General features: G+C 58.8%; 1 protein-coding gene across 1 annotated transcript; it reads left to right on the top strand.

Moving 5' to 3' along the window:
* Positions 1 to 1,866: 1,866 nt before the first annotated feature.
* Positions 1,867 to 3,233, top strand: LOC138384749 (interferon-induced transmembrane protein 3-like). Its single transcript, XM_069470443.1, has 2 exons — positions 1,867 to 2,159; positions 2,916 to 3,233. Exons 1-2 carry the CDS (start codon positions 1,911 to 1,913, stop codon positions 3,069 to 3,071), a joined length of 405 nt encoding a protein of 134 aa, XP_069326544.1. The 5' UTR covers positions 1,867 to 1,910; the 3' UTR covers positions 3,072 to 3,233.
* The last annotated feature ends 7,920 nt before the right edge of the window (positions 3,234 to 11,153 follow it).

Raw genomic sequence — 11,153 nt, 5'->3', positions numbered from 1 at the left:
TCGGGGGGCCCAAAAGGGCCACGCCGGTACCCGGCGCCGAGTTCCGGCTGCTCCTTTGGTGGTCCTGAGTCTTCTCTGAGCCCCACGTTTGGGCGCCAATCTTGTCAACAAAAAAACAAAGACCAAACTCTGTAAAATAATTTTAAAGAGATTTAATCTGAGCCAAATTTGAGGCTCATGACCCGAAGCCATACCTAAGAGCCTTGAGCAAGTGGACTCGCTGTGGCTGGGTTACAGTTTGGTTTTATACATATCAGGGAGACAGGGGTTACAGGTAAAGTCATAAATCAATATGTGGAAATGTACATGGGTTTGGCCTGAAAAAGTGGGCCATCTCGAAGTGGGGGGCTTGCAGGTTATAGGTGGGTTTAAAGATTCTTTGAGCCGGGCGTGGTGGCTCACGCCTGTAATCCTAGCACTCTGGGAGGCTGAGGAGGGTGGATTGTTTGAGCTCAGGAGTTCGAGACCAGCCTGAGCAATGAACGAGACCCCCGTCTCTACTAAAAATAGAAAGAAATTATATGGACAGCTAAAAATATACATAGAAAAAAGTAGCCAGGCATGGTGGCGCATGCCTGTAGTCTCAGCTACTCAAGAGGCTGAGGCAGGAGGATCATTTGAGCCCAGGAGTTTGAGGTTGCTGTGAGCTAGGCTGACGCCAGGGCACTGTAGCCCGGGCAATAGGGCAAGATTCTGTCTCAAAAAAAAAAAAAAAAAGATTCTTTGATTTGTAATTGGTCAAAGACTTGAAGCTCTGTCTAAAGGCTTGCAATGTTTTACCTAAGGAGCTGTCAATCAGAGACAAGCCACCTGACCTAGATTTGTGTAAATTGCAGGCCTGCAGGTGTGTCCTGTGTACCCTCAGGCCTGCTAAGGGGTTACAAAGGATGTCTCCCAGAAGGGAGCGGGGCACGATGAGGCACGTCTGCCGTCCCTCCTCCTGGCAGGCCATTTAGTTTTGGGACATCCCTTTGGCCATGAGGGGTCCACTCGGTGAGCCAGTGGGGCGTGGGCCTTAAAACTTCATTTCGGTTCACACTTCTCAGCACAAAGGCCACAGGAACAGAGCTGCCCCACTGTCCTTTCAGGAAGGCCTTGGCCAGGGGGCCGTGCAGCCTCCCCAGGTCCCACTGGGTGTGGTGTTGAGTCCAGGGACCTCCCCATCATCCCCTCAGCCTGCAGGGCCTTTTAGGAAACCCAGGAGGCCCAGAAGGAAGGAAGAAAGGTGGAACTGCAGGAACATGTCGGTCCTGTGTCCAAAGCTGCTGCCACACGCGCTGGAGCCATTCTTTTCCCCACCACGGCCTCCTCTGCCAGGCAGCACCAGCGGCCCCAGGGCTGGGCCTGGAAGGCTCCTTTGGGGCAGGCCATGGGCCGCCGGGCTCTGACCTGCACCAGGACACAGAGGGAGGGTTAGGCTCCCCACCCAGCTGGAGCAGGGACCTCAGCCCCAGGAGAGAGTAACGCACTTCAGCAGAGGAGGCCTGGGACAGGGCAGGTGCCAGCTTTGGGGGCTCCCTCTAAGGGCTGGAGTGTGGGGGTCCTTGTGGGGACCTGGCAGAGCTCTGACCTGGGACAGTGAGGCTTGAAGCTGTTGGCCTGGGGTGGGGACATCCCAGGGCCACGAAAGTCCCCAGGGCTCCCCAACACTAAGAGGCCTGGAGCTCAGCTGAGACACGCCTGCCCTGGGTCACAGCACAGGAAGCCCCCCTGGCCCTCAGGCTTCCTCCCCCACTTCCCCAAAGTAATTTGATCCTCAGGAATGTGTTCCCGCCCTCTCAGCCCCCAGCCAATTTCTAATTTGCTAAATGCCAAGAAAGGAAAGCTCTGAGAAATCGAAACTGCATGGGGAGGGAGGACCCGAGCAGCCTCTCAGCATCCAGACCCACCGCTGGTCTCCTCCCGGCACCATGAGCCACGCTTCCCAGCCCTTCTTCCCCGGTGCCCAGACCGGCCTCCCCCCGAACCACGAGGTGCTCAAGGAGGAGCACGAGGTGGCCGTCCTGGGGACGCCCCACGGCCCCGCGCCCTCCACATCCACCGTGATCCACGTCCACAGCGACACCTCCGTGCCCGACCACGTCGTCTGGTCCCTGTTCAACACGCTCTTCATGAACTGCTGCTGCCTGGGCTTCATAGCGTTCGCCTACTCCGTGAAGGTGCGTGTGGGCGCGCGGGGCCCCTCCAGAGCAGTGCGTGTGCGCCTGCCCCGCCACCTGCCCGGGTGCCACCTGGGAGGGGTCTTGTGTGTGTGTGTGTGTGTGTGTGTGACCTGTGTGTGCATCTCTCCCTGAGTGTGCCCTGGCCCGTGTGTCATGCGTGTGACCTGTGTGTGCATCTCTCCCTGAGTGTGCCCTGGCCCGTGTGTCATGCGTGTGACCTATGTGTGCATCTCTCCCTGAGTGTGCCCTGGCCCGTGTGACCTGTGTGTGACCGGTGTGTGCATCTCTCCCTGAGTGCGCCCTGGCCCGTGTGCTTTGTGTGTGACCTGTGTGTGCATCTCTCCCTGAGTGTGCCCTGGCCCGGGTGCTGTGTGTGTGTGTGTGTGTGTGTGTGGCCTGGGGAGTCCTCCCAGCGCAGGGCTAGCAGGAATCTGCATGGGGCTGGGGGTCTGACCCCCCACCCGCAGCCAGAGGAATCCTCCCCACAGCCCAAGCCGGAATCCCAGACTGGGCAGCCCGGGCTCTCTCAGATCCTGCGAGGGGCGCTCCCAGGGGACTTCACCCCAGGGGGGGGTGGGCAGTCTGCCCTGGGGCCAGAGCAGGGAGGATGAGCCCTGAGGGCCCTGGAGGGGCTGTGAGGAAGGCAGGGGTGGTCGTGGACGTGGGGAAGGGCAGGGCAGCCCGCCGGGGGCAGGGAGGAGCCGGGGGACGTGCATCCTGGCTCCCGGACCCCTCACCATCTCGTCTCCCCAGTCTAGGGACAGGAAGATGGTGGGCGACCTGACCGGGGCCCAGGCCTACGCCTCCACCGCCAAGTGCCTGAACGTCTGGGCCCTGGTCCTCAGCATCCTTGGGACCATTCTGGTCATCGTCATCACGGTGGTGGTCAGCATCCAAAGCCTTTCCTAGGACCGGAGGCAACATCAAGGCTGCTGGTGGCTGCCCAGGCCTGCGACCCCCGAACTCCACCTTCTGTGCCTGGCCCTGCCCCCGGCCCCCTCCCCTTTGTGCTTCAGTTCATGCTCACACGCCTGTCCCCATGGGGGTCAATAAAGCACATGTGTTCCTTAGGGTGCCGTGACTTTACCTGGGGGTGGGGCACTGGCCACAGGCCTCTGCCTGGGTCTGAGAGGGAGCCCAGGGGTCAGCCCCGCAGGACTCCCCCCTGCTGGGCAGCTCTGCGGGGGAGCAGGGCACATCCTTGGATTGGCTGGTTTCCGGCCTCCCATAGAAGTAGCAGCTGGACCAGGCCCTGGGTGGGGTCTCTCCCATCCAGAGCCCCAAGCCCCGGTCCAGGGGCTCCCTGTGTCCAGAACACCTTCAGGCCCAGGACGACCCTGCCTGACTCTGGGCCGTCTGGAGCAGGCTTCCTGGGGGTGCAGGTAGCTCCGGCCCAGTGCCAGGGCCCCGGGCTTTGGGCTTTGCACCCAGGGGAGCCGCTGAAGGAGCCCAGGCCCTCGCAGCCCTCCGGGGCGATCCAGCCACGCTCCTCACTGCTGCCTCCTGTGGTCCACTGGGCACCATCCCTGCCCCCCTGGGGTGGGGGGCAGCCTCTGTCTGAGGGCTGTCTGCAGAAGCCAGTCAGACCTGGTGACCTCTCAGCCCAGTTGGACGAACATGTGGCCTCTGAAGAACCAAGGCCTTGAGTCCAAACTGCGCTGGCTGCTGCCTCCTGCGTGGAGGAGCCACCCTGTGCCCAGGAAAGGGCCTCCTCCCACAGGTGCCCTGGTGTTTGGGGGTCCCGGCTCCCAGGGTCCGTGAGGGGCTGCAGTCCGCCTCTCACCTTAAGCCAGGAGCCCTGCAGTACCCCCCCCCCACTGACCCTACAGTGCCGTAACTCTGGGGGTCTGCAGTGGACTTGGGGTCCCTGGGTGGGCGTGGACGCACGGGGGGGGGCCCACGTGTGTGAGCCAGACCCAGAAGGGCGGCTGGAGCCAGGGGGCTCAGGGGCGATAGGGCCCAGAGGAGGAGGGTCTTACGGGTGATAGGGCCTAGAGATGGGGAGGTGGGCGGCCTGTGCCACCTGTGGGCGGCCGCCTACCACGGTGGGCAGGGCCGCGGGTCCCCAGCGAACTGTGGGGGGTGGCAGCGGTGAGCGGGCCTTGGTGGGCGGACGTGGCCAGCAGGGTTAGGGTCAGGGCTCAGGACTCTGCCTGGATTTACTCCGGGCGGGGGCGGGGGGCGGGAGCAGGAGCAGGCCCCGTGTGCGCCTGCGCTGAGCGCGGTCCGGTCGCTCCTGGCCACCGACTCCCTGGGTCCGCATGAAGAGTGACCGGTGCCAGGCCTGCAGTGAGCAGTGCCGGGTGGACAGTGGCCCTGGGCCGTGTGTCACAGCCAGCAAGCGACAGGACCCTCCAAAGGTAGGAGCAGGCGCTCGTCCCCACGGACAGTGGCCCTGGGCCCTGTGTCACCCGTTTTCCTCCCGTCCGTTCTCCGCCTTCCTGATGTTGCTGCTTCCCCCTGTTGACTTGCCCAGTGGGGGCGGGGGGGGGGGAGTTTTTCCACCTGCGGCGGTTGGGCCGGATGCGCTGTGGTTCCTCGGGGCGGGGGGGGGGGGGGGGGGGGGGCGTAACGTGCCCTGTGTCGTTTCCGCAGTTCCCGTGACAGCTGTGGTTGTTTGGCGACAGCGTGTTCTCTCTCTCGGCGTCCCAGGTTCGCACGTGCCGTCTGCTCACTCTCACTTTCCGTGGCCCCGCCGCCCCCCGCCGTGCACAGGGCCACTCGGCTGCCCGCTCGCTCCCGCGCCCGCGTCTCGGTGTGCCACCCAGCCGACCGCAGCCGGCTCAAAATATGTCAAGATAAAATATTTCTGATTTTCCGCAGTACGTCTGGTCCCTCTTCTTCCTCGGCGGGGTCAGAGCGCAGAGGGGCTGTCACCCGCGCCCCTCGCGGTCGCCGCCTCTGCCACGCCAGGCTCCGCTGAGGTCGCCGGGGCGCCGGGACCCCGAGCCGCCCACCGCTTCGGCTGCAGCCCGGCCCCGGCTCCCAGGGCGTGCGGGGCTCCCGGGACCCTCTGGCTGCGGGCGCGGCCGGCGTCAGGAACCGCGTGGCCTCCCGACAGGCTGGGCGGCTCAGGACCCCCTAGGCCGCCCGCCGGGCGCAGACCCTGATCCCGGGCCGGGCCCCGACCCACCCCCACCCCCACCCCCACCCCCACCCCACCCGCACCCACCCCACGCCCAGGCGAGAGGAGCCGAGCGGGTCTGCGTGCGGACCCTCCGGCCACTCGCGGGCCTGCGACGCTACCTGGTGGCCGTCGCGGCAAAGTGCGGCCGCAGGGGAGGCGCAAAGAGAGGGGCGGCCCCGCCCCCCCCGCCCCCCGGAGCTATTCCCGCCGTGTCCGCGGGTCCCATTACGCCCGGGGAGACCCCGCGGGGCGCGGACGTGACCCCGTGAACGCGGCGAGAACAGTGCTCAGAGCGAAATCCATAGCATTGCAGGCAGGCAGTGAAAAAGCAGACAGACCTAAAATCACAATCTGAACTTCCACCTTAGCAAACTAGAGAAAGTAGAGCAATGTAAGCCCAAAGCGAGCACAAGAGAAGAAATAATAAAAATTACAGAAGAAATCAAATGAAAACAGGAAATCAATGAGAAAAAATAAAGCCACAATCTTGTTCTTTGAAAACAATTCAATACAATTGATAAACCTGTAGCCAGGCTAACCAGAAATAAAGAGAACACAGAAATTACAATGAGAAATAAAAGCGAGCTCATCATTGCTGATCCCATGAACATTAAAAAAAATACTAAAAGAATTTCATGAAAAATTCTATGCCCACAAATTTGATGACTTAGATGGAATGGACTGATTCTTTGAAAGATACAAACTAACAAAACTCATGCAAGGAGCAATAGATAAACTGAGTAGGCCTGTATCTATTACAGAAATTAGGCCCGGTGCGGTGGCTCATGCCTGTAATCCTAGCACTCTGGGAGGCCGAGGCGGGAGGATCACTCGAGGTCAGGAGTTCGAGACCAGCCTGAGCAAGACCGAGACCCCGTCTCTACAAAAAAAAAGAAAGAAAGAAATTAGCTGGACAACTAAAAATATATAGAAAAAATTAGCCAGGCATGGTGGCACATGCTTGTAGTCCCAGCTACTAGGGAGGCTGAGACAGGAGGATTGCTTGAGCCCAGGAGTTTGAGGTTGCTGTGAGCTAGGCTGACGCCACGGCACTCTAGCCCGGGCAACACAGTGAGACTCTGTCTCAAAAAAATAAAATAAAATAAATAATGATAATAATAATTTAGGAGGGTGTGGAATCCTGGGAAAGAATACAAAATGTGACAGAAGAATGTAACTGTATCACAAATGTGTGAAACCGCCTCCCTGAAGGGGGTGCGTGCGGGAATCCTGCCGCCCTAGTGACTTTGGAAATGAGCCAAGTCTGAACGACTCAGGGCAAAGGAGCTGCATGTGACACTGTGCTCTGGGGGATGAAGTGGTTTCCCCGCAGGGCTGCAGGTTAACAATTCTGATATCACTATACACAGACACCGGGATTGAACGGGATTGAACGATTCAGTAAACAGCAGATGGTGGTAGCCACGTTTCACATGGCCGGAGGGGGAGTTTGCAGAGCTTGAAGGGGAGGAGGTTAGAATGACACACGTGGCGATGGGTCAGGATTAGCGATATCAGCAAGAACTCGTGTTTAACTTAGTATAGATATGAGTGGTTACCGGCAGAAATACCTACAGATGTGTGTATACACGTGGTTAGCGCACACACACACATTTATCTACTTTGTCTGCTGAGAGCTTAAAGGAGACAATACTCCAGTAGGAATGAACACACCTGGCACCAGACCTGGGTCTCTGGTCCCTTTCTCTACTCAAAGGAGCCAGACTCCTTGGGGAAGTGGCCGATTCTGGGGCTGCGACAGGAAACACACACGATGAACCCACGGCATCCACAGTGCCAGACAGTAAGGAAGGGCTCGGGGGAAAGAAAAAGGACACGACTGGCGTGTGTGCGCGCACACACAGACACACGCACACACACACACACACACACACACACACGCAATGAGGTCAGCCTGTCAAAGGACACAGGAGCCACTGAAAGAGCTCCCAGTGGCCAAAGCTGGGACACTTTGAGCACGAAAATAAATGAAATAGCATTGCATTATAACTCAGAGTATACTGTCAATACCCCTGGATGCATAGTGATATAAATAAATGATCAGATACTATAATAATGGGGGCAGGAGGACAGATCTCCCTCCCAGAATAATTCCAAATAAATTATGCAGATGCCTCACCCTCAGGGCGGAGGCGCTTGACCCCTCCTTGGACGTCCTTCGGAAGAGCAGAGTGTGGGAAGGGGTGGGGGTGGGGAGTTGCAGGGGAGACCCTGACAGGCGCCCTCCAGCCAGGCCTGCAGGGCCAGCGTCAACTCAGCTCACGCTGGCTGCTCGCGGCACCCCTGACCGGGTGGTGCTTCCCCTCTGCAATCTTCTCCCCAAAACCCATAACCCCAGGCTGATCATGATAGAGAGAGCAGAGATACCTCAATAGAGGGCGTCCTAGGAACACCCGACCAGCACCCCCAAAACTGTCCAGGTCTTCAAACACAAGGAGACTCTGAGAAACTGTCATACCCAGAGGAGGCTGGGGACACGGCCCAACTGACTGTCAGGTGACGTCCTGGTTGGGGTCCTGGGACAGAACCAGGACAGCAGGGGAGAACTGAGGCAATCTGAAACAAGTGTGGACTTTATTTAGTTAATACTATAACAATGTATCAATATCGGTTCATTAGTTATAACAAATATGCCATTCTAATGCAAGATGTCAATAACAGGGAGACTGCTCACGGGGTCGGGGGGCACAGGAAAACTCTGCACTCTCTGCTCAATATTCTGGTAAATCTAAAACTGTTCTAAAAAATAAAGTCCATTCATTTTTTAAGATGCTAAACTGGCTGTATTTTGCACATGTGCCCCTCCTCCCTGTGTCCCTTGGGGGACCCAGAGGTCCCCTCGCCTTCGCCCGGGCTCTGAGAAACACACAGTGACGGGCCCAACACCCTCTGGGAGCCACCCTGGCAATGGGGCCTCTGGGGTCCCAGCACAGCAGGACAGGGTGGGGGGGGCGTGGTCGCCGCAAAGCGTGATGGGAACAGCTGCACCTGCGCATCAGCCATGGCATCCCCAGGTTATGGGCAGCCTGCTACATCCCACCTGCTTCGTACGGTCGGAAACACTCTAGGAGTGGTGCAGGGAAGTGTGTTAGTCGGCTCGGGCCGCCAGAACAAAACACCAGGGGACAGAAACTTACTTTCTCACGGTGCTGGGGGCTGCAGGCCTGAGACCAGGCTGCCGCAGGGTGGGGCTCTCCTGTCTCGTGGGGCGCCTCCATCTCCCTGTGTCCCCCATGGTCCTTCCTCAGTGCGTGCCACGAGTGGGGCGGGGGGAGAGGGGAGCTGTCTGAGCTCCCTCAGAAGGGCTCTGACCCCGCGGGGGCCCCTCCCTCGGGACCTCGTCCCACCCTGGTCACCTCCCAGGAACCCACCTCCAGATACCACCGCACTGGAGGCTGGGCTTCAGCGTGGATCTGGGGGGACATGCTCAGTTCATAACAAGAAGTCTGACTTGGGTCACCACAATCAAGGGTTGTGACCCCTCAACCCCACCCACACCCCGAGCCCCTTGGATGAGGGGACCCCAGTGCCCTTGAGGAAGCACCCCTTGTCCTCAGCGGTGGGGACGGAGATTATGCATGGCCTGCAACCTGGACTTCCACTCTGCAGGGCCATCCAGATGCAGCCCAGCTGCCCACAGCACAGACCGACACAGACCAACCATCATGGACGGGGCAGCGCCATGTTCCCACGGGGACGGGCGCCATGTTCCCACGGGGACGGGCGCCATGTTCCCACGGGGACGGGCGCCATGTTCCCACGGGGACGGGCGCCATGTTCCCACGGGGACGGGCGCCATGTTCCCACAAGGACAGGCGTGCTCTGGCTGAAGATGCACCTTCCCTGCCTGCAGCGCATCTGCCAAAACCACGGAATGCCTTGTCCATCCTCACCGCACCCCACAAGCATCACTTCTGTCGGGGGAGCGGCGACGGGCCCACGCTCGTGGGACTCGCTGGGCTCACGGCACGCCTGATGGAACGGTGGCACAGCCTTCTGGAGACTCCGTGCTGGCGCTCGCTGAGCAGCAGCAGCACGGATGGGGCAACGTCCGGCACGAAGCCAGACTCTCAGAATCAGCGTCAGACCTCGGCTTCCCCCGGGCCTGGGCTCACGGTGCAGGAGCGAAGGAGCGAAAGAGCGGAGACGGCAGCGCTTCCTCCGTGGCCGTTCTCACTCGTGAGCCACAGGTGAAGTGTTTGCTTCCCTTCCCTGCAGCTTTGCACTCTGCTGGCCTAGAGGTCTTAGATTCCAGGCAACCAACTCATCCTGCTTTGCTTGGGACTTTCCCAGGTTTAAAACCGAACGTCCCACGTCCAAGGAACCCCTGGACCCTGGACGAACCCTAGAACGTCTCCACCAGGGCACGCGCTCTACTGGAAGCTGAGCCTGCCACCTGGCCCCCTGCCTGCCCACACCAGGGGACCAACAAGGGGCACAGTGCTGGCTGGGGTGCATGGTCCTACCCAGGGGAGCTTGGGGTTTTACACAGCATGGGGGTAAGGAGGGGAGGTCTGGGAGGCAGGAGATCTCCCAGGATGTTCCTTGCTCCGAGTTCGACAGAAAATGCCTATAGGGGACCAGAACCACCCCGACAGGCAAAGCTGCTAACAGCACGGGCCTTGCAGGAATGGGCTGGGTCACCCCACCCGGCAAAGAGCCAAGACCTGCTGAGGTGCTTGCCGAGGACAGAGGCAACACAAATGAGTGACAGCAGAGGAGAGTTATAAAGACGCACCAGCTATGACCACAGGACTGTGGTGATGCTGAGAACTTCTCGTCCTCACGCGAGTGATGTTTGCACTTGTACTAACGGATGTGCTTTCTTCCTCTTTCCCTCTCCCATCCCCCTAACACAAAATGTGTTAATGGCTCACCTACATTTCAGTGTTTGTGTCATATAACTCTGTCTTTGGGAGTGTCTAGGTGTTAGATGCGCAGAGATAGACACTCGGCTAGAAGAATGAGGATCACCCAAATGCGGATAAAACGATGTGAAGCTCGTTCAGTTTCTTCTGGAGAGACAGCCTAGTTTTGGTTGGGATAGTTGTTGCATCATTTTAAGCAGAAGCATGATTTTTTAAAAATAATTTTAAGAATCAAATTAATAGAAATAGGTTGTTGCCCTTTTTTTTTTTTTTTTTTTTGAGGCAGAGTCCCACTCTGTCACCCTGGCTAGAGTGCCGTGGCGTCAGCCTAGCTCACAGCAACCTCAAACTCCTGGGCTCAAGCAATCCTCCTGCCTCAGCCTCCCAAGTAGCTGGGACTACAGGCATGCACCACCATGCCCAGCTAATTTTTCCTGTATATTTTTAGTTGTCCAGCTAATTTCTTTCTATTTTTTAGTAGAGACGGGGTCTTGCTCTTGCTCAGGCTGGTTTTGAACTCCTGAGCTCAAATGATCCACCCGTCTCGGCCTCCCAGAATGTTAGGATTATAGGCGTGAGCCGTGGCGACTGGCCAGAAGCACGATTTTGCTTTTGCTTCTATGTGTAAACTAAATATGGTTTTGACAAGTGTGCCTGCTGAGTTGTCAAGAGGGGGCGCTGCTGGGTTGTTTGAACGTCAACTCGGTTAAGCTGGGGACCCAGCTCCGGAACCTCTTTCCCTCCGTGTTTGGGGTTAGACGTTACTCTCTAAAGGGCCACTGGGGTGGGTAGGTGTGAAAGGCTAGAGGTGGTGGCAGAGGGGACAGAAGTGCCTGGCAGATCCCAGCTGGTCCCTCGGTTGCTCTGTCTGCCTTCTTCCCTTCCCTCCACCTGCTGGCTTCCAGATCGACAGAGGACATCGCCCAGCCGCGGACCCACAAAGGCAGCAGCGTCCCAGATGCACCTCTCCTGATG

The sequence above is a fragment of the Eulemur rufifrons genome, chromosome 6, assembly GCF_041146395.1.
Source record: "Eulemur rufifrons isolate Redbay chromosome 6, OSU_ERuf_1, whole genome shotgun sequence".
NCBI lineage: Eukaryota > Metazoa > Chordata > Mammalia > Primates > Lemuridae > Eulemur > Eulemur rufifrons.
The sequence above is the reverse complement of the archived record's forward strand: the minus strand, read 5'-3'. Positions and strand labels throughout refer to the sequence as shown.